General features: G+C 40.3%; 1 protein-coding gene across 10 annotated transcripts; it reads right to left on the reverse strand.

Annotated features, from left to right (window-relative positions):
* Positions 1–2,373: 2,373 nt before the first annotated feature.
* ING3 (inhibitor of growth family member 3) lies at positions 2,374–20,152 on the reverse strand. 10 transcript variants are annotated; one of them, XM_080612435.1, is made up of 13 exons: positions 18,939–19,000; positions 18,718–18,789; positions 14,768–14,874; positions 14,478–14,578; positions 13,038–13,103; positions 11,778–11,874; positions 8,349–8,420; positions 8,135–8,254; positions 6,834–6,991; positions 6,250–6,440; positions 4,914–5,106; positions 3,919–3,957; positions 2,374–3,251 (listed from the first exon to the last, which is right to left on the reverse strand). In XM_080612435.1, the coding sequence occupies exons 4-13, from the start codon at positions 14,571–14,573 to the stop codon at positions 3,135–3,137; spliced, it is 1,149 nt and encodes a 382-aa protein (XP_080468561.1). In that variant the 5' UTR covers positions 14,574–14,578; positions 14,768–14,874; positions 18,718–18,789; positions 18,939–19,000; the 3' UTR covers positions 2,374–3,134. The 10 variants fall into 10 exon arrangements, 9 of the variants coding, with proteins under 9 accessions (XP_080468561.1, XP_080468557.1, XP_080468555.1 ...); XM_080612431.1 differs by lacking the exon at positions 14,768–14,874 and having other exon boundaries at positions 6,834–6,892; positions 18,939–20,111; XM_080612429.1 differs by lacking the exon at positions 14,768–14,874 and having other exon boundaries at positions 18,939–20,099.
* Positions 20,153–22,074: the final 1,922 nt, after the last annotated feature.

Genomic DNA, 22,074 nt, shown 5'->3' on the forward strand with positions numbered 1-22,074 from the left:
GAGATGAAAAAACTTGCTAAGAAAAGCCAGCCTGCAGTGGGAAGTGCCTCCCTGGTGAGGGGGAACAGAAAAGGGAAACACACCTCAGAATTTCTCATCTTTACTGCGCATGGTTGAACAACATTTTGCAAGAATCAGCAAACAATATAGCAATGCACATTGTTCTGTGCTATTCAGAGAGACAACCTGGCAGGATTTTCAGATCAGGAAGTGGGTTATTTTCTCTATTTCATTTCAGACCTAGAATAAATAAAACCTATAGCTGAAGGAAAACTGTTGTGCCTTCACAATGCAAATAGCCAATACAGTTTAAGGTACAGACCACTTTTCGTTCTATTATAGTGCTTGGCACATTGGTTTTTAGTTTGCAGTGCTACAAATACCTTCTCATCCTATAAATTCACCCACATGCTGGAGCACTGAGATGAGACTGAAAGCAGTTGCACTGCATAATGCTGAAGGGTCACCTCACCCAGTGTCTTTTATCAGAGGATGCTCAGTGGAGTATGCCAGAGGATTTTAGGACTGTCACAGGAACCCACTATAGAATTACCTAGATTAACTCCAAAATCACTTTCCTCTGAAAGTAGCAATAGCTACTTCAGAGGCCCTGCTGCAGGTAGTCTGGCAATTATTATTTTAAATATTATTTTATGCTTGACTATGTTAGCAAATGTTCAATTTCATCTTCTACCGGATCAGACACTCAGAATCACAAGATTGTTCTGCTACCTTTAGCTTTCCATTTTCGTTATTTCTGAAAACACAAGTACAAACATTGCTATTATCTACCCCTCCTGAGTTCTCTAACTAGCTCCTCCATGAAAAAATATATTGTCCAATGAAACAGTGAACCAATGATCACACTAAAAATTGAAATATTTTGGATTTGCAATCTCTGCACCATCTTAGTCAAGGTTACCACCAGAGTGAGGGATTTTGATATATATTCTCAAGGGACTTACTTTTTAGCCCTAGAGACTTAAGACATTCAGTCTAAAGGGAATCTAGATTAGCTGCTGCATATTTAACTTCAATTCATAGCATGGCACCAGTTTCCACCAGAACAAATAGTTTGTTATCTCTATTGTCTCAATAGGCTCACTTAAAACCAGATATCCTAGTCCTCAAGTGTTTTTTTAGACTGAGTTTTGCACAGAAATGCACACACAGCGGGCTCCGTTCCCAGTTTTAATGGAACCTCAGTTACACTGCTCTTTGTTGATAATTTTCACCAACTTCTATCCTATTCTTTTACCAAAGCCCATTTATCATCCATAATCACATTTCCCTTCTTACACATATGCTTTCCCCCAGTTCATGGATTTAAAGTGCCTTTTTTTCATTTTTAAATAAAAGCTGCAACAGAAGCCTGGTTTTATTTTGGTTTGGGCAAAACCTGCATTTTCTGCACATATTCCCACTACTAACTAGAGAGCCTAACTCTCTTTATTTCCTGGACACTATTTGCACAGTCATACAGTGAAACACTGCTTCTCTCCTTCTCCTCCTCTGCATGGGTTTAGAAAGCTACCATATGAAGGCCATGGTCCTTCAGCCTCAGAGCCCAAAGAGCAACCCAGTGCTAAAGTAAAATCTTTATTCCAATGGAAAGTGTATGGAAGGAAGAAGTAGAAAAAAGGAGTCATAATCTTGTTTCTGTTCAGCACTGATGCATAAAACAACCATACAAAAACAACAAAAGGAAACTGTCAGTGAAAGGAGACCTACAAACTGTGTCCAAAATAAGCAAGTGGGGATAACCCACAGAAAATCTTTCCACTATATTCACAGTCAAGGGTCTAATTTAAAGATCAGTTTTCTGGTCCTGTACTACAATGCGTACAACTCACAGATCCAACCACTTATGGGCCTGCACTGAGGCTTCCGAACATGATCGTCCCTGTTACCCTAGGCAGCCTACAAGCAGGATGAAGTCCCTTTCTTCTTTTCTGAACCATGTTCCGGTTTCTACATGAACACCATGGTCCAGGAAGAAATATGTCAGCTGCACATACTTACCATGGTTTATCTTCTCCCCTTCTTATTTCCACCTCTGCCATGAAAATTCAAAGGCCATCCTGCCTGTGGACATCTCCTGACACAGTAGGTTTCAGGAGTTTTTTTAACCACACGGAAAACAGAACTTTTGTGCCCATTTAAGCAGGTGCCACTGTTCAACATGAAGACAAACGATAATTCATGATTTGCCTATACATGTATTAATTATCCAACCACCAGAGAACTGTCCTCCTGTACAACCATCCTTCACATGGGTCCTGCATAGGAATTTCTTATGCAAACATAGCATCCCATTCCAGGGATAATCCTATATTTTTGACAAATGTACAGGAAACATTAATTTGAGGAGTTGAGGTCGTTTTATTTTAACACCTAATACAATTCAAATTTAAAGGATTACTTGCACAAAAAAATAAACACATTTGGTATAAAAATTTATCATCACTTTAACACCTTTTTTTCCTCTTATGGCCTGCTCCTTCTCTGGAGCAGAAACTTATAAAGACTAATGGCACAAGTTTGTTTTATTCTACAGCATTTTTCTGTTTTTACATACTCAAGTACCCTAGAGGACAACAGCCCGCTGTATACAAGAACCATTTTCTTCAGCCTGCTGAATTATGTTTCATAAAGAACCAAACCTATAAAGGCATTTTAAAAATCATTGTCTCTTTTTTTCCAGAAGCACTGACTTTTTGCACCATTTATATACAGAAGTGTAACATAACAGCTCTTGAGTACAGTACATGCAGCAGAATATATCTGTTGTATATAAAACATACACTTAAAATCTTGACTTACCGGAATTTTGGAAGATTGAATAATTGTAGAATGCCCACTGCTTAGAGAAAATGGTTTGATAGTACAAATGTCTGCATATGTTGGCCAATGGAACAATCCAAGGCTCACTGGAATAGTATCTGTAGCACATCAATGTGCATAAATAATTTACTTACAATATTAAAACACAACTAGCAAAATCAATAGTTCAAGATTTTACAACTGCTATGTTAACCCTTAAGTGGTTGCAAGGAAGTGTGGTGAGGGTTCCTCCCCCTCCCAAGTCCTCTAGAAAACCTTTCATATGTAATTTGTTTTCAAGATGAAGAAATTTATTTATGTCTACTGCCTCTTCTCTTCATTGCAGCCGTACACTGTGGACAGTACCATTTCCCTTTTGGTGCTTCTGTCAGTCCAACACATCCATAGTGGAACCACTCAATAGGGCACTATAAAAACAGAGTTAAAGAAAACGTTTGGAATTTGGTGTTTTTTTTTTGTTTGTTTTTTTTTTTATTCCCCCCTCAAAACCTGTATTACAAATACAATTCTATTAAAATGAAGTGTGAGTAAAAAGCATAGATTCTGCTTTTCACACAAAGTTACAGCTCAGAACGAGAAGAGAGGAGGATCTCGGTCCCTATCATACACTCAATAGACTAAGGCTAGTGATAAAATTTCTAGAAGTCACACATAAGACTCATAGAGCAGAAGAATGTTATGCTTTGAAATACTTAATCTGACAACACTAAGTGACAGGAAAGCAATCTCATCACTCACTTCTGTTTGAATGTATCTCAGTAAATACATGAGTACATTCAATTGTTCTTTTAAAACATTTTTATTTGAAGGGGACAACTGACATTAGTGGTGACACAACCAAAAGTTCCCAGAAATAACAGGCATTTTAAAGATCTCAGAGCTTCCCAGCAAAGGGTGAAGCCTCCTAAAAGAAACTGAACTGTGATGACAGATAACAGATTTCCTGAAGAATGGTTCAACTCATATGCACATTACTCTAAAAAACTGTACTCTAAAACCAACTCAAAAGTAAATCCTGCAACCAATAGTTACATGCACAAGCCTTTCATGAGCCTTTTGAGCTTTGTTACTTACATCTTGGTTATCACAGCCTACCATTTCACCATAGGACACCTAATAAATAAGAAAAAAAAATTCTTTTTAATAATTATGCTACTAATTAAAAGCAATCAACGTTTTCGAAGGGGTAAAGTTTAAGTTTCTTCCTTTGAGTTTTTTCATTAACAGCAGTAAAACTGTTTCGATTTTTCTCTTTACAAAACCCGAAGAACATCATGTTCACAGCAAACTGATTTTCAAATTTTTTTAATGCAAAAACCCTCCCCAAACTTCTGCATATTTCAGGCTGCATAAAAAAAGATCAGTATTCAAAACCTGAACAAAGCACATTCTGGCCTAAACAACAGTGCTCAGTACATTATAAGCCCAGTTTTCAAGATTATATTGATGTCTGGTATTTCCCTTGCATATACGACAATTTCAAGCACCTTATTTGAAACTAGGCTGCAATTAGACGATCTCTAAGATCCCTTCCAACCCAAACAATTTTAGGATTCTATGCAACAAACATTTTCAACTGAATTGTAGAATTCTATAAATTCTAAAAAAACCCAACACTCTTAAAAGTGTTCATAATAAGAACAAGCATTTTAAAATAAAAGTTTCTCATGTTGTCATTCAGTCTCTCAAGTTTCTGGATAGCTTTTATAAAAACTAGTTGGCTGAGGTTTTTGTGAGGTAGGTTTGTTAATTTTTTAAGGAGAGTAGGAGAGACCAGGGAAACTCCTTACTAACTTAAATTCTTAACTTAATTCACTGTAATCCTGTTCAATTTTTAATTTGATAACTCCTGATGTCTTCATTAGAAAATACAGAACTTTCCAGTATGTCACTTCACTGCAAAACTTGCTTGGTTTTAGCTTCAACAGTTGAGTTCATTATTCGTATCACCAGTAAGTAAATAAAAACAGATCAGAATTTCAAGACTGCAAATAGAATGGTTTTAAATTAGCAATCAGAGAAGGAAGTTCAACTATAGCAGCATATTTCAGGCTGGGGGCCATCCTTACCTGATTACATATGCAGTAACGTGGCTCATTTGGATCATAGGTCCAGTCAACCTGGCTATTAGAATCAGACTCTGGTATTACTGCTGTTTGCTGTGATAGTTCTTGTGCCAGTGCAGATGAAGAAGAACATGATGATAGAGAGGAAGAAGAGGAAGATGATGATGACTGCTGACTTGAAGATTTGTTGTTGTTTCTGGGAAAGAGGAGAAAAAAAAGGAAAAAAGATAGTATAAATAATTTATCTCCTGCCAAATGAAAGAATCATTAACAAGTACTTTGTTGACTCTGAAATACTGCAGTATGCCAATGCCAAAGCATCACTCAACTTAATTCATTCAACAACAGCAAGAACTGAAATGGACACACTGAATGCCCTTTGGAAACAAGTCATCCCTGCAAGACACACTGCTCTAATCAATGGAATATAACAGCTTTAAACTGTCCAATGGCTTTAATGAATGGTTTTCTTCACAAAATTTTCCATCAACAGCCTTGGTGTCAAGTCCCCATAAAAATTATGCTACAAATAAACCAGAAATTTACATATAAATAATGTCATGTTATGTATGACATATAACTTTTTTGAAGATCGCCAATTCTATGCTAATCTCCACCCAAGCATCACCAATCACTACATAGGAACAGTGCCAGAATACAAATTCTATGCTTCTGTTTACAGGTCAGATATGACACCCAAGATATCCATAGAAGAAAAATGCTTCTAAGACAGAATTATTAACTGACCTGTGAACACACTCAAATTTGTATGAAGAAAAAACCAAACCCCTACAAGTCACAAGGATGGGCAGATGTACAACTCAAGTACAAACTCAAGTACACCTAGTGATTGTTGTCACAATGTGTTATGACGCTATGGTGTTTTAAATTGGTTTTAGACTTCATTTTTCCTGTCACAGATGTCAGCCATCGGAAAGTGTAATTATTTGAGAAGTGGCATGAAGCAAACCTTAAGGTTATTTCAAAACCAACTGTGACGCATTGCATGGCAATTCCCAACATTTGCCATTAGGCCAAATCTCTCCAGAACGCAGAAAAATGATGGAAAACACTAGACTACATCACAAATGAAAAATAAGGATCTTGATTGGCTTTAAAACCTTGGAGTGAGTTTGCTTAAAGAAAAGGAAATGAGAGGACAAAAGAAGAAAGGCTTCAACAAAAAAAGGCCAGCAGACAATAACTACCTTCTGCCGATTCTCTTCACTCCCCCCCTCCTTATTTAATATGAAGTATTTCCAATGTGGCCCATGACCTTTACAAGACATTTTAGCTGTCTTAAAAGCTGTAATTGCAATCAACAACTAAGAACACTTACTTGCTTTTTCTGCCACTTCGTGAATCTGTGGTTGATGAACTTAACGTCTGTGTTAATGTAGATGCCAGAGCTGATGATGAATACCCAGATGAATCTCTGGATAACGAAAATTCTCTTCCAAGCTGAAAATCATTGTTCTTAAATGCTTCATAGCTAGCCTTTAGGCTGGATGTTCGTCTTCCTTCCTTCATCTAAAAGGAATACTGATACTGTATCAGATTACACCATGGAGCTCTTACAGAAGACATACCATGTTGCTAACTGCTGATTATTTGTACAGGTTCATTAGTTACCCTGTTAACAAAATGATGTATAGTAAGTGGTAAAAAAGTGTAAGAATATCCCACAGGGAAAGCTAGAGAACAAGCTCTCCCTGTTATGCAAATTTTACAGGATGAAGCTGTAGCATATAAATGAAAATGATAATATGAAAATCGAACCACTGCAGCTGAAAGTGATCATGGGAATTCAGATTAAAAAAAAACCAACAACATAGCACCCAAACAAAAAACCCCCAAAACACATTAGTCTTTCTTCTTAAATCGGTAGCAAATGGCAGAATGACAGTAAGGTGTTGACATTACCTGTGCTGTGGCTTGCACTGCCTGAGCTGCTGCCATGGTAATTGCACCGGCCCCAGATCCTGAAGATAATGAGCCCAGGTTATATGATGCCAATGGTTGAGAAGAGTTTGTATTGTATGCATTGTTTGAAGAGGATGATGAATTACTGTTTCGACACCCTTGATGAACAGAACACATTTATGAAATTTTAAATGAAACTAAATTCCTTTGCATTTTAAGAAGAGTTATATATGACAACCAGTGAAAGAGCAGGAACTCCATTAATGCACCAAAGCAGTCTGATCATTTGGGAAAAAAGTTTTAAGAAGCCATTTGACACAGCCAGTATTGGCTGAAGAAAAGAAGTTTATTCCCCCTTATCCTCATACGCAGGGAGTCCTTTTAGAAAGACAGTCCTCACTATCATACTCAGCTGTCAAAGAACAGATGCAGTTACGTCTATGTCTCTATAAACCCAATTTCCACTGAAATAATGCTGACTACTGTTAACCATCAGGAAGAGAGAAGAATATGGTACCCCTATACTGTTTCTGAAGTAAAACTTTTAACAATTTCAATTCTAAAAGCTACAAATCACAGTTTTAATGCAACACAGATTTCGGTGGCCATCTACAGACTGACAGCTGCTCAAACATTTTATTTGTTACCTCATGTGAAGTTTCTTCAAAATAAAAGAAACATGGGTGTGAGGAAGACTACCTGAAAGTGATGAACAGCACTAAACTCCAAAACAAAAGATCGTTTACTTACTATAACCTCTCACAATCTTTTATTTTTAGAAAAAACAGAAACAACTATGAAGCACCCCAATTTTAAAAATGGGCAGAAAGCTGTGTTTCCTTTTGTTTTTTTTTTTATTCACTACTCAAAGACTTCTCACTTCTTCTGAAATAGACAAAGCGCAAAATTATTTTATTGTAGCCAATGCCACATCAGATCAACCCTTAAAAAAGTGTGAATCCCCTACTTTGGAAATTGTTGCATATGTTTCTTTCTCCCAAAATAATAATGCATTAATCTCTTATTTCTACCACTAGCTGAATGAAAGTGCACTGTATCTCCTTCCAAGCAGTGTTAAATAAAAAGAAACAACCAACATGCAGCTGTTAAATGACAACAAAGCTGATGCACTTCATGGACAACACAGATGAGCAACAATGGCTGCAATTTCACATGTTATAAATGACTGAAAATCCTAGAGAAAAGAGTATGAGCCTCTGATTTCAAGAGACAATAACTCACAAATACAATTGGATTTCTCCTGATTAAAAACCAATAAAATGCAAGACAATAAAGATTACCTGGCGTATTTTCTTTAGAAGCATCTGAAGTCAGGGTAGATAGAAGAGCTTCAGATTTAAACTTCTTTTCAGGAACATGATCTGTTGTACTATGGTGAGAAGATGGATTGTGTTTCCTTTCTAAATGAAAGGAATGAAGGGAACTTAAATGTAAAACCTTTTCAGCTTGAAAGTCAAACTGTAACTACATGTTTTTACGTCTCAAAGTACTTACTCTCTACTGGAGTGTGAGAATGAGCATGATGGTTATTCACAGGCTGTGATGGTGTATCCAGCTCCAAAGACCCTACGAGAGAAGTAAAAAAAAGAGAAAAATTTCAGTCATCATTGGCATAGTTTTGACTTTTAGATACTAAATGAATCTTTATAATATTAACCAAATCACTATGAAGTTATATTTATTTCAATCAGAAGGAGCTTTGCTGGAGTTGAAACCCTTCCTGGAAGTACAACCAGGAGCCAGTGAGATCAACATTTGTAAAACAAAAATTGGTGCATGCTGCTGTCCAACTATTGACACAAAGAGACTAAACACCACCACTGCCCTCAACATGTCATGTATAAACATGAGTTGCTTACATGGCAGTGAAAATGCAACACCAAAAGTACTGATAAACTACACCAGTATGAATTGAGAAGATGACTATAACAAGTAAACTGTATTAATGAGGCACCTTGTCCCACTGAGCCAAAACACACAAGCACTCGCAATGTCTGAAAAGATGACCTAACATTCAATAGAGAGGGCTTCAGATCACCATCCAAATTTCTGTAACATTCAAAAATACAGAGCAACAATCACAAGTTAAAAAAAAAAAAGAAAAAAGGCAGGAGGGCACAAATACAAGTCTACGTCTAAGAATAAATTTTCTTGTAATATGAGGAGAGACTTTGACCATAAATTGCATATAATATACAACAGTCTGTGTATGAATCTTTGGCAATAAGATTTTGAATAGCTGCAATACCTAGCAACGTACATTTATACAGAAGTCAATTCAAGAAACATTCATTTTTCAAAATCTGTAGCTTCAATGTTTCTTTGCCTTTTTTCAGTGACTTCAAAAAGCACATGACTGTACTACAAAAGTTTAAAGAAAATTATTCTTGAAGAAGTTCAAAACATGAGGAGCTATTTTGGTTGAGCTAACATCAATCATGCTATGAACTAGTCCAAAGGCTGCCCTCTGGCGGAACCTCTGTAATACGTATCTAGTCTGAAAGCTAAAAATCCTTCTACTTTTCCCTTTAATAAAAAAACCCCAGCAAACTACTTTAAAGATGAAAGTCTGGTACACTTCCATTTTTGAGTTCTTGAACTCTACCTACCTACTCACCAAACACATAGCTAAACTGAAGGTAGTATCACATCTTACAAATTCAGCTGGGATTCCAACTAAAATAAACTAGTCCTTTTCTGCAGTTGCCAGCTCACTAAAAGCACTTAATTTGCAGTTTTATTTTTGCGCCTGTTATTTGTAGTATGAATTAAAAATAAAATATACAAAAATTCCCATCTTTTATAACAAAGCAACACAAAAATCAAAGAAAGAATAATTATTCCTAATTTCCACAAGGGACTGAGGTTACTTTTCAGTGTCCTTGGGTATGAGAACAGTCACTGCCTCTCAGCTCCATAATCACAGTAGTTACATCAACTTTGAAATTTATCATGATCATATTTGAAATTCATGTCTAAATGCTGATATGTACAGAAAGGATGGTTTCTTCTACACTCGAGTCACTCAGGTCATCACCAAGCATGTAGAAAAGAAGGTCATCAGTAGTAGTCAGCATGGATTCACCAAAGGTAAGGTAAATCTTGCTTGGCCAATCTAATAGCCTTTTATGATGATACAGCAAGATGGGTTGATGAGGGGAGCAGTGGATGTTATCTAACTTGACTTCAGCACGGCTTTTGGCACTGTCTACCATAACATCCTCATATGTAAGTTTAGGAAGTACGGTTAGATGAATGGACAGTGAGGTGGATTTAGAACTGGCTGAATGGCAGAGTTCAGAAGGTTGTGATCAGCGCAGAAGAATCCAGTTGGAGGCCTGCAGTCAGTAGTGTTCCACAGGGATCAGTACTGGGTCCAGTATTACTCAACTTGTTTATCTATGACCTGGATAAAGAGCTAAAGCATACTCTCAGACAGTTTGCTGGTGATACAAAGCTGGAGAGGAGTGGCTGATACACCTGAAGGCTGTGCTGCCATTCAGCAGGACCGCTGATAAGCTGGAGAATTGGGCAGAGAGAAACCTAATGAGGTTCAACAAGTGTAGGGTACTGCATCTGGGGAGGAAGAACCCCAAATACCAGTACAGGTTGGGGGCTGACCTACTAGAGATCAGTTCAGCTGAGAAAGACCTGGGAGAATTGATAGATATGCTGACCATGAGCTGGCAGTATACACTTGTGGCCAGGAGGACCAATAGCAGTCTGGGGTGCATCAGGAGTGTGGCCAACCAGTGAAGAGAAGCAATCCTCCCCCTCTACTCAGCCTTGGTGAGGCCACATCTGGAGTACTGTGTCCAGTTCTGGGCTCTTCAGTACAAGAAAGAGATGGAGCTACTGGAATGTGTCCAGTGGAGGGCCACAAGGATGATCAGGGGTCTGGAGCATCTCTCTTAAGAGGAGAGATTGTGAGAGCTGGGCCTGTTTAGTCTATAGAAGAGAAGACTGAAAGGGGATCTCATTAATCCAGGTAAATATCTCAAAGGCGGATGCCAGAAGGATGGCACCAGACTCTTTTCAGTGGTGCCCAGTGACAGGACAAGAAGCAATGGTCATAAACTAAAACACAAGAAGTTTCACCTCAACACGAGGAAGAACTTTATTGTCATGGGTGGTAGAGCACTGAACAGGCTGCTCACAGAGGTTGTGGAGTCTCCCTCTCTGGAGACATTCAAAATCCACCTGAACATGTTTCTGTGTAACCTGGTCTAGGTGGCCCTGCCTTGGCAGGGGTGTTGGACTACGTGATCTCCAAAGGTTCCTTCCAACCCTGATGATTCAGTGATACACCAACTTGGCCAAAAAGCTGACACTGCATTTTTGTTCACAGTCTGAATACCAGCATTGCTCTATTTGTTAAGCATGTGGATTTCTTACCCAAAATGTTTTTCCCTTGCTACCCCGTTACAAAACAATCCACTCTCTCCCCTTAAAAAAAAAAAAACAACAAAAAAACACTGAGTGATTTGCATTCCACTTTGCATTCCAACTTTGCATTCCAACTATGTAACTAAAATAACCATCCTCCTCAATTTGGTGGTAGTCAATTCAAGTAAGAAATAGTACACTTATGAATAGGTAGATGGCAAGCTTAGGCTGAAGTACTTGTCTGAATACCTAGTCATTAAAAACAAGTTTAAGGAATTCTGCACCCTACTCTAGTAATTCACAAGCGCACAGTTGTGTGAAAAATTTACTCTAATTACTCAGGTGTATTTTGACTTTACTGGTAAAAATTGAGGTTGAAACTGAGATCTGAGAATCACTGACTGATGAAAAGTATGTGGGTTAAACACAATAGTGAAATAAGTGGAAACACTTCAAGCCACTAACAAATGTTTTTTTTTAATTTTACAAACTGATGGAAAATCTGTCAAGATCCTAAATAAAATCATGCATACTTACGTCTCTCTAATATTTCTGTAATTCCAGCATTATCTGCTTCAAGCTCCATTTTAAATTTAGCAAGCTCCTGGTCCAATTTTCTCAAATGACGGTCTACCTGTTTTTGAGACAAAACAGTAAATAGCATTCAGTTCTGAAACATGAATATCCACATCCTTCATCTCAGATTTGCTAAATATTTCCCTGCCACGCAGCACTAAGCACCTACAAAAATGCAGAAGCATAACTTCTCAGTCACCTACAGTCTGCTAACTCAGCTGAGATATTCAACACAAAAATAGCGCTGTTGCTCCTAAACTGTGCAGTCAGTCATGGGACACAGTAAGGCTGGATATTGGCTCAGCAGCTAGAAGCCCTCCTCTACTACAGGCAATGTTCCAAGACACAGATTTAAGTGTTTCTTTTGAGAAAAAAAAATTCAAAAGATTTGGGGGTGTTGTGGGTATGCATATAGAAGGGGGAAGAGAAAGAACAGTCCACAACATGTGTTTAAGCAGACATTGGGCTGCACTGAGGAAACCGCAAAATTACTGAATTACAATTTGTACACCATTATACACATCAGTAAATGTAAGTACTGAGTAAAAGAGTCTCTAAACTGAAAGTGTAAAGACTCCTGTGCATTTGAGAAAACTATGACATGCTCTTGGGTACTGAAAATGAACAAACAAAAAATATCTGAACTTAATATCATGGAAAGAAACACTGTTCCAAATGCTTCCTTCATCTGTAGTCATACTGCAGAATGTACCTGTTTCTAACCTATTAAAAATTGAACAGGTTTTGCAGTTCACAGCTAACCAAAAGACACGATAAGTTCCAACTTTTGGAATAAACTTTTGGTTAGTTGAAGTAAAACTAAAGCAGACAAGAAATATTTGTCTAATGTCTACTATATTTTAGTGTGGTTCTGACTTGCAGGCTCTATTTTCTGAGAAAATGTAAAATAAATCTACTTAAAACCACACGCTATAAGGAAGAGTAGCTTGCTCGTGGCCTCTTTTCAGAAAAGAAATAAATCAAACAAAATCAACATAATTTCCAAAATTATTTCTGTATGTTTTATATTTAAGTGACATTTACTACCCAAAGCAATAAAATACTTAAAAAGTCAATAAATATTTAAGGTTTTTTTTCACCAGCAAAAAAAATCTGTAATGTAGCTGATCTAACAATACAGGTGGCAGAGTTATAGTCCTTATCAAAATGTTTAGAACTCCTTGGGGACAAGCAGACAATTCACCACTTCTGTCCACTTACCAAATCATATATTTGATTAGCCAGTTGCACCTTCTCATCTGCATCTTCCAAAGCTTTATAATAATCCTGTTTTAAAGAGAGAGTTTTTTTAAAAATTATGAACATAACTTGAATTAATTTCAGTCATTTTAAGCTATTGTCATCCAGCACAAAATGTAACTTAAAAGGAGAAATTCACATCAGTTTTCAGAAAGACTGTGAATCTCTATTGTAAACAACGATCAGCTAAATTTTAGATGACAGATATAATACATATCAGTGTATTGTTTGTGCCTCCAGAAACACCAAACTGCAAGATGTGGACACTTCCTCCCACAGTGGCATTTAGATTACTGTTAGAAATGCTACAAGAAAAGAAACAGTCTTAGATCTGTTCTATATTACACAGCATAAGGTTACGGACTCAACATGAAATGATGTCTTTCACTTTGCAGGGATCACTGCAGATACGACTGCCCTTCACAATAACGCTAAACAGTACCAGTAGGGAAGGCCTTTCCAGCACCATAGTTAAATAGAGATAATGATTTATATATAATTTAAATTATTTTTAAATACATTTACATAACATATAAGCATATTCCAAAATAATTCAACTAAAGCAATCCAATTTTAAAGTCTGCTCTAAATAACAAAAATCCAAGACAAAACTTTTTAGGTATGTTTATGCTATTTTACTCCAGATTTAAACAGGTTTAAGTACCTTCTTAGTCTCAACTTCCACTGAGGACGATCTTGCTTAAAAAAAAACGACCTGAAATTTTGGTTCAAATATAATCAAAAGCAAATTAATAATTTACTCCATGGAAGTCAGAGCCTTTTTCTTTTTTTTAACATAGTAATTTATTTGTATTATTTAAGGAAAAAACACCCCTTGGCCAAATAAGGGGCTAAAGTGGCAAATGTAAGAGACTACAAAGGATTTTCTCCTGACAAAATTATAAGACTAACAATACCACCTCCAATGCCCAACTGTTGAAGGATAAAACAAAACACATCCATCTTTTTATTCCTCCCCCCGTGAAGCTACATGTAACGTATGTATAATATATACAAGGACACAGGCTGAATCACAGGAAATGCTGAAGCTAAGCTTGAAAAACATCATTTAAAAGAAAGCAAATTAACTTACGTAACTTCATGTCACACAGGCAGAAATAAAAAGTCTGGGCTGAAAATTTAGTACCTGGTTTCCTCACCATTTCAGGATCACAGTTTTAAAAATGCTAGCAAATACTGGGCAAAACTTAAGAGAAATGCTTGATGAAAGAAACTTTTCAGTCATTTTTTCTCCTCCTACGTAGTTCTATCTATCTCTTTGAAAGCCCAAAGGAAGTCAGAGTTCTGAATGCTTAAGTGTCCATCAATCATAAGCTATGTTTCCTAAGGTTATCTTAGCTTGCAAAAGAAAAATGTCATCCACTCCTGTGATATCCTTACTTTTTTGATTGATGTCATTTGTTCTTCTCGCCATTCAGGTTTGTTTTTCTTTGCGTTCATAAAAAATTCATTTACCCTCTGCTCAAGTTGATCCATTGCATCTGTAGCACAGGAAAAGATCAAGATAAATGTTATCTTCTCATGTACATAAACATTACGAAATAAGGCGGAATTTTTTTTTTTAAACAAAGTTGACAGGACTGAGGTGCAAGAGAAGGAAAAAAAACCAAAACAAAACAAAAAAAACCAAAACAACCAAGTGACAGCAGACAGAGGAGGGAAATACTTACCTTAATTTCCAAGAAGCAGAATTGCATTCTGGTAGGATTCTCATCAAGGTTCTTGTGCTCTCCAGCATGGGACAGGCAGGACTCCAAGTTCTAAAGGTTTTTTGTCCCTAAGAGCAGTGGTAGTGACTTAAATCATGACCCAAACTCCTCACCCAGGGCTCTAGACTGCTGACTTTGGAACATTCTAGCCAGTTACAAACTGAGCAGGAAACAACATGCTCTCCTAAGAGAAACAGTCAAATACAAAACCAAATAATTGAAAAAATTAGTGCCTCAAAAAGGTAGAGCAACTTAAGAGTCAAGTCACCACCTTTATGTCAAGGCCCTCTCCATTGTACGCTAGGAAGGGTGAGGGCAAATTGAAAGCACTCACAAAGTTACTCCACCCACCCCCCCAAGGTATCACTAAGGGGTAAATGATTAAACACTCTTTGGACAGGATTCTCACTTACATGAAGTTGAGAAATACCATAAAGGGAAAAAATAAAGCCACCAATTCTCTAACATTAACTATCATAAGAAAGGAAAATGTCAAATACAAGTTATTTGTTTATTGAGACACAAACAGGGATTCCCTTCCTTTTCTCTCCACCCTACTTTAAAACAAAAAAAAAAACCTAAACAAGATCAACAAAAACAACCAACCCAAACAAAAGTCAAAAGCACTGAGTTTACTATTTCAACAGCTGGACACTTGTGCATACAACAGCGTGCATATTTCCAAGAACATGCAGCTGCCTCAGTCAAACTAGCTTTGGTGGCCGTGCTAGTCTCAAGATAGACAATAGCACTGAATTCTTCTTCACAGCACTTTCAGAAATGCTGTCCATATAGCAGTTTCAAATTAAACGTGATAATGCACCAGCTGCCTACAGACTTTAGGCTCTGTGTATAAAACACTAATATACTCCACAGAAACCACTGGTAAAACTGGATCTCATGATCACCGTCATCTCTTGTAAGTAAAGTTTCTTCAAGAAACTCAGAAATACCCAACTATGATTAATTCTTCAAATCCAATGCAGCACAAAGGTTTTCTTACTTTGTGAAAATTCACAACTAGAATTGTTCACATAAATAACAAAAAGATCATTCATACTCAATTATCAAAAGCATACAACGATTTTCCCTATGCTGAGAATGGAATATCCAGCATCAAAACCAACAGGAACCTAACAACTGACTGGACTGAGCAGTTTTAACACAGGCCCATATCAGCTTTATGCAGATCCAGACAAAGTAGTCAAACAGTTTTGGTGTACAACAGGTTAAAGATGGGTGAACCTGTACAGGAACCATTTTCTACTTGCACTGTTATTCACGGAGAAGATTAAGAAGCCCGAGCATTTGGAAGCTTCAAAAACTTTGTTCTTTACCAAATGATATAAAGCCAACTGACAGAATCTCCTATTCCCAGAGTGCAAAACAGGTATGTGCTAATTTACTCTAGTGGTTCCACAGACATGAAAAGAAAAGAAAAAAAATCCTCCTTCTTCACTTTTTATTGAGGACAGGTTACCAGCCTGTGAAACGGCACAAGGGAAAACTTTCACAGAAACTTGGTTTCTCCTGAAGGAGCAGAGATGGCACAGGGAAATGCAGTCAGATCTACTGAATTACATGAAAAGTTCTTTCTGGTACACTGAACTTCCTTCACCTTTTCTCCCCACCACCACCTTTTTAATACAACTGTGATACTATATTCTGAGATCCTGATTTCTTAAATCAAGATTTCCCTAAAGAGTTGACAGAACTATGAGAGAGGCCTTTCTCCAGAGCTTGACATTTTACCATGGAGACCTGATAATCCATTATTTGAACTGAAGCAGAGAAACATATTTTATGCTCCATGAGGAGCTCAGTTAAAGCTCAAGAGTCAAGTCACAACTTGGATGATCTTCACTTTTCCCACAGCAGCCTTATCAGGACATACAGTAGGTACAGCTGGCTTAGTATTTCTTTCAACAACAAGCATCAGCACCTGTCCCATTAGAAGAACATGTGGTCCAAACAGGACAGAATATAAAGTCAACATTGTCCATAAAACACAGCAGCACAGTTATCTCCAAATTGCAATTCATGTAGGTTTCTGGGACAGCATCATCACTAATCAAAACACTGTTTGCAAGTACTTCAGAGACACTGAATCTTCACAGCATGATAACAACCTCCAGCTTTGCATGCAGCATCCAGCAGGCAGTTTGAAAATTCTTCTTTGGGCCTAAGGTTGGTCTTAGTATCCACCACTCAGTGTCATCTGCTACTTCCAGGAATACAATAAGGCATGTTATTTGCCACTTCCAGTTAAAGCAGAGGAAATGATGCTACTGCAACCTTGGCAGTGCTAGCTGACTGAAAGTTCAAATAAACTACTAGCTTCTTTGCTACCCTCCTGAATAGAGGTAAAATTTGTGAATGTTCTCAGCACTACCCAAGTCAATGAGATGCTCACTCCCTCTCCTGGTGCTCCCCAGCGATAGTTACTTCGGAGGACACCATCTCCCATAACCATACTCTGTTCCCACAGCTTCAAGCACTGAACCGAAGGTAGCTCTTAGGCCATAATATATGAAAATTTCCTACAGCCAATTCAACATGTGTCAGTAAAGTCTGTTAAACAGACCTGCTGCTGGGTCTGCTAAAGTAAACGTCCAAGGGAAAGCCTAAGACCACACTTTAAAGCATTAGAGGTTAAACTACTGTTTTCAAGAACTATGCTCCCACAGTGCACATTCTGTATTCCTGCTTGGCATGCACTTGTTATTTCAACCTCTGCTCTTTCTCTGTTCTTTACAATAGTCTGACCCATCTGCATTGATGATTCCTCTGATCTTTAGTGCAGCAATAGTTTAATTAACAAATACTTTTACATCACATGGATGAACACATTAATTGTGTGTTAAATGACAGCAACACCTAACTAGGTGTTACAGGACACCTGAGTCCCAGATAAAACTGCATTAGAAAATATGAAAAACCAATGCACCCTGAAAACAGCATGAAGCAGTGTACTGTATCACAGTGGAGATGCACAGTGATCTACAAGCACACCTAGAGCAGACTGTATTTGGCTATGTGTCAGCAAAGACAGGAGAACCTAAGCAAGAAGCACCTCCACATTAGGAGGTATTGTGAGGGGAGCTGGCTGGAAAAGTTTCAGGGACAGCACGCCGCTACCTGCTGCAGGAGTGGGACATAACTCATGTTCCAAACCACCATCACTGCTCTTAGGGATCAAAAATCTAAAGAGTTTGGGACGTGCCGCCGAAAATGTCTTTGGGAGCCGCACAAGCCCAGGAGCGAATTTTCTGCAAGATCCTATTCGCGCCGACAGCCGGCAACAGCCCCGGGCGGAGGCCGGGGCGGGCCCGAGGCGAGCGGGCGGGTCGGCAGGGCTGGGGCCGGGGCTGGCCCCGCTTGCCGGAACGGTGCCAGACAGCGCGCTCCGCCCCTCGCTGCGTGCCGGCGGCTCCCAGCGCCGCGCTGGGCCTCCGCAGCGCCGCCTCCCGCCGCCGCGCCACCGCCCGCATCGCCGGTCCGCAGGAGACGACGCCAGGCACACCATGCCAACGAGACAGGCGCGGCCTCCTCCTCCCCGGCCCCCTGCACCGGACCGGCGCTGCCGGAAAGCCGGGGTGGAGGGTGGGGAAGTGGCGCGAACGCCCCGGGCCGGCGGCAGAGAGCAAAGCGAAGCTGCCCACACAGGTCGGAGCGCCCCAGAGGCAGCGGCGCCTCCTCCTGCCTCCTTCCCCGCCTCTCTTTCCTGCCTGCCTCCCTCGCTCCCTCCCTCCCTCCCTCGCTGGCTGGCTGGCTGGCTGGCTGGCTGCTGCCCGCGCCCTGAGGCAGTCGCTCCGTGCCCGCGGCCGCCCCCCGCGGGCGGAGAGGGGAGGGGCGGTGTGTGTCGCGGCGGGGAGGGGGCGGTCCGAGGCGCAGGGGCGGGACTCACGTACTCTGCACCTGCAGGTCCATCTCGCGCATCTCGGTGAACCTGTCGCGCAGATCCATGGGAAGCTGCTCGATCACTGCGGGGACAGCGGGAGGGGGGGAGGGGGGAGTCAGTCACTCGCCGCCGTGGGGGAGGGGGCGCCGCCTCATGGCCGCGGCTCCCGCCCCGGCCCCGCTCCACCGGCCGTGCCCGGCCGCCCGGCGCCCCCGTCCCGCACACACTCACTCTCCAGATAGTCCTCCAGATACAGCATGGCGGCAGCCGGGCCCGCGCCAAGGGGCTCCTCGCTAACGGGGGCTCGTCCCTTCCAATATGGCGCCGCCGCCAACAACACCAGCAGCTCGACTCAGCGAAAACAACATTGGCGGCTGACGGCGCTCGCTGCAGCCGCACCGCGATTGGCTGTCCGCGCCGCTTACGTACACCGTGCCCGCGGTCTGCCGCGCGGCCTCACGGGAAATGTAGTCTCTCTGTGGGGAGGCGGCGGGAAACTACATGTGCCGCCATGCGCTGCGGCTGCTGTGCCCTCTCCGCCCGGTGGGAGGTCCGGGAAGCTCGGCTCCGCCCCGTTTCTGCAGGAGGCGCTTGTCGTGTTGGTCAGTTTGGGGTGTGTGGTTTTTGTCTGGGAGCAGCTTCTCAGTCACCTCTGAAGCCGGCCAGGTTCGGCAGGGCGGCTGCTGGAGCGGCCGGGGAACCGGCGGAGAGACCTGCTCGAGGGGCGTGCCGCCAGCCTCCTGCTGTGTGAGGGGAGAAACGCAGCGCTTGCATGAGGCTTCATGCTTGGTGTCCATCCGTTACTTTAAACGGTCGTTGCTGGTAATAGTGCGTAAAAAGCATAAGGGATGACAGAACTATATGAAATCGTCGTTATTTTCCTGTGAAGGTGGTGAGGCAGGGGCACAGGTTGCCCAGAGAAGCTGTAGCTTGCCCCATCCCTGACAGTGTTCATGCCAGGTTGGGCAGAGCTTTGGGCAGTCTGGTCTGGTGGAAGATGGCTCTGGCCATGGCAGGGGGTTTTGGAACTAGATGAGCTTTAAGGTCCCTTCTAATCCAAACCATTCTATGATTCTGTGATTTCTGTGTCTTCTCATGAGTGACCTGAGGTGAAATAAGCTGCTGTGTTCAGAATGCATCAGTAACACAGGTAGTAACGGCACCACAGGCACACGAGCACACACTTCGTGAGCTTTAGCACTGCTGCTCACAGTAGAAAAAGGAATTAGCAGATAGTAGTGGTTGTGGTTTAATTACAATAGCTGTTGCTTATAGCCTTACTTATTATAAGCTCTTACTTGATTGAGGCTGAGATTTTTTGTGCAGTTTCAATCCCCCAAAGAGTATTTCATCATTGTTTTATCTCTATAATTGCTGCTCTAATCATGGATTGGTGCTTTTACTCATACTTATTTTTTCACTGGGGGAAGTAATTTTTTGGGCTTACATGATACCAGGTGTAGGTACAGGAGAATAAGCATTGTGGTAGCAGAACAGGCTGGTTTTCTGCCATGCTTTCTATCTACTTTTCATCTTCCTATATGCATCCAAGCAAGGAAGAAGAGTGTATGCTGAAGCCAAGACTGAATAAAAACCTGCGTGGGATGGTTTTGAGTGCTAGGACCAATGGAAAACAGCATTCTTTACTCATGTTTTAAGCTCATATAGTGTAAGTAGTTAGTTAAGGATGACTAAATTTTGGGCAGTGAAGTGTAACTTTTGTGTGTACCCTTTGTGAAGACAGATGTTGGCCATGTCTTGAACATAAACGGTATAGCTAAGCACTATTTTTTTTTTAATTCCTATGTCATTACATCGAGGGGAAAAAAAAATTATAGCAGTAACTATCAATTTAACGAAAAAAGTGCTGTGCCAAAGTGGTCACTATCCGTACTCATTCCATCATTAGCCATGTAATCTGTGCTGCAGAAACAGAAATATCAGCTAGTTTCATACGCACCAATGAGCAGTTGCTAGATGGTCATTAAGCTCACTTGTAAGAATTTGTATATTATTGCTCGTATAGATTGCTTTTTAATGTATGCTCATACAGATTGCTTTTTGTAATGTACTTTTGACACACAGGAGTAGGAATGACAAAATTTTTGCAGTTTTGTGTGAGAAATTGCTTGGTCCCATTTTGGTATGGAGAAGTCAAGACTGACCCTCCCTGGGAAGACAAATGCCTGCATTTTTATTTAAGCAAGAGGGTTTGATGCAACAAGAGAATTTAGTCTGTGCAAAAGCACAACAAAGTACTGACATCCTGTATTCATCAGGAGAAAAGCTAGGTGAGTTTAGAGAAATCTGAATTGATGGGGTCACTTTCTTTTATGCTTAGTGGTGGCTTTAATGTCGGTTGCTTGGTTTGTTGGTTTGTTTGGTTTGGGTTTTTTTATTGTCATAGACATGTTTGGGAGCACATTTCATGCAGCAGAATAAGAAAACAATATTGCACACAAATACAGTACAAAGACTCCACTGTCAGAACCAAAACTGAAACACAGTCACAGAGTAAGTTCTTACCATTTGCTTCATAACCACAATCCTAGGACAACCAGAACATTGAGACCTTGTGACTTCTTCATGTTCCAGTTTTCATGTCTGAGTTTGCCACATTTGATCTTTGCAAGCATGGGAATAGCCATCAAAAGTCCTCATGGAGGGCTATTGTGCAAGGCATTTTAATCTAGTTCTTCTGTGTTGTGGTTCCCAGATCAAGTAAACCAAGAAACACAGCTCCTGGGGCTGTGTCTTGGTCATTCCCTTTAGTAGCAGCATGTGCACTGTCTGCACCAGTGGAAAGACCAAATGGAACTTGGGTATGCCAACAGAATGACAAAGGCAAAATGCTAGTGAGGCTGGCTGCTGTCTTCGGGGTATGAGTGCCTGCCTTTATGTTTCATGGTTTATGGAACATGTGAGAGGCTTTTATGAAAATAGGAACCTGCTTCAAAAATTGTTCACTATAGTGGTTTACAGCAGGGGATGAGAGGGGATTATGTAGTAGAATACAAATGAAAATTAATTCAACTTTGTTCAGTATTTATTGAAAAGCAAACAGGAACTTATTTATCTACCTGTAGTCCTCTTCATTTTATATTTTTTCAAGACAAGTGGAGCAACTGTCACACAACTCTGCCAATGATAATTCGTATTGTATAGTCAAATGAGTAGCCACACCAGCTTCATAGAATTGTAGAATACTTAGAGTTGGAAAGGACCTTAAGATCATCTAGTTCCAACTCCCCTGCCATGGGCAGGGACACCTCACACTAAACCATGCCACCCAGGGCTCTGTCCAACCTGGCCTTGAACACCACCAGGGATGGAGCATTCACAACTTCCCTGGGCAACCCATTCCAGT

Source organism: Psittacula echo (genome assembly GCF_963264785.1).
Source record: "Psittacula echo genome assembly, chromosome: 1".
NCBI lineage: Eukaryota > Metazoa > Chordata > Aves > Psittaciformes > Psittacidae > Psittacula > Psittacula echo.

Coding starts and splice junctions, on each gene's coding strand:
- ING3 (XM_080612429.1), bottom strand. CDS start 18,966: ATGCTGTATCTGGAGGACTATCTGGAGA. Junction 6,992..8,134: donor TTCTAAAGAAAATACGCCAG/GTAATCTTTATT, acceptor CTGTTCATCAAG/GGTGTCGAAACAGTAATTCA. Junction 3,958..4,913: donor GTTACTGCATATGTAATCAG/GTAAGGATGGCC, acceptor CTTATTTATTAG/GTGTCCTATGGTGAAATGGT.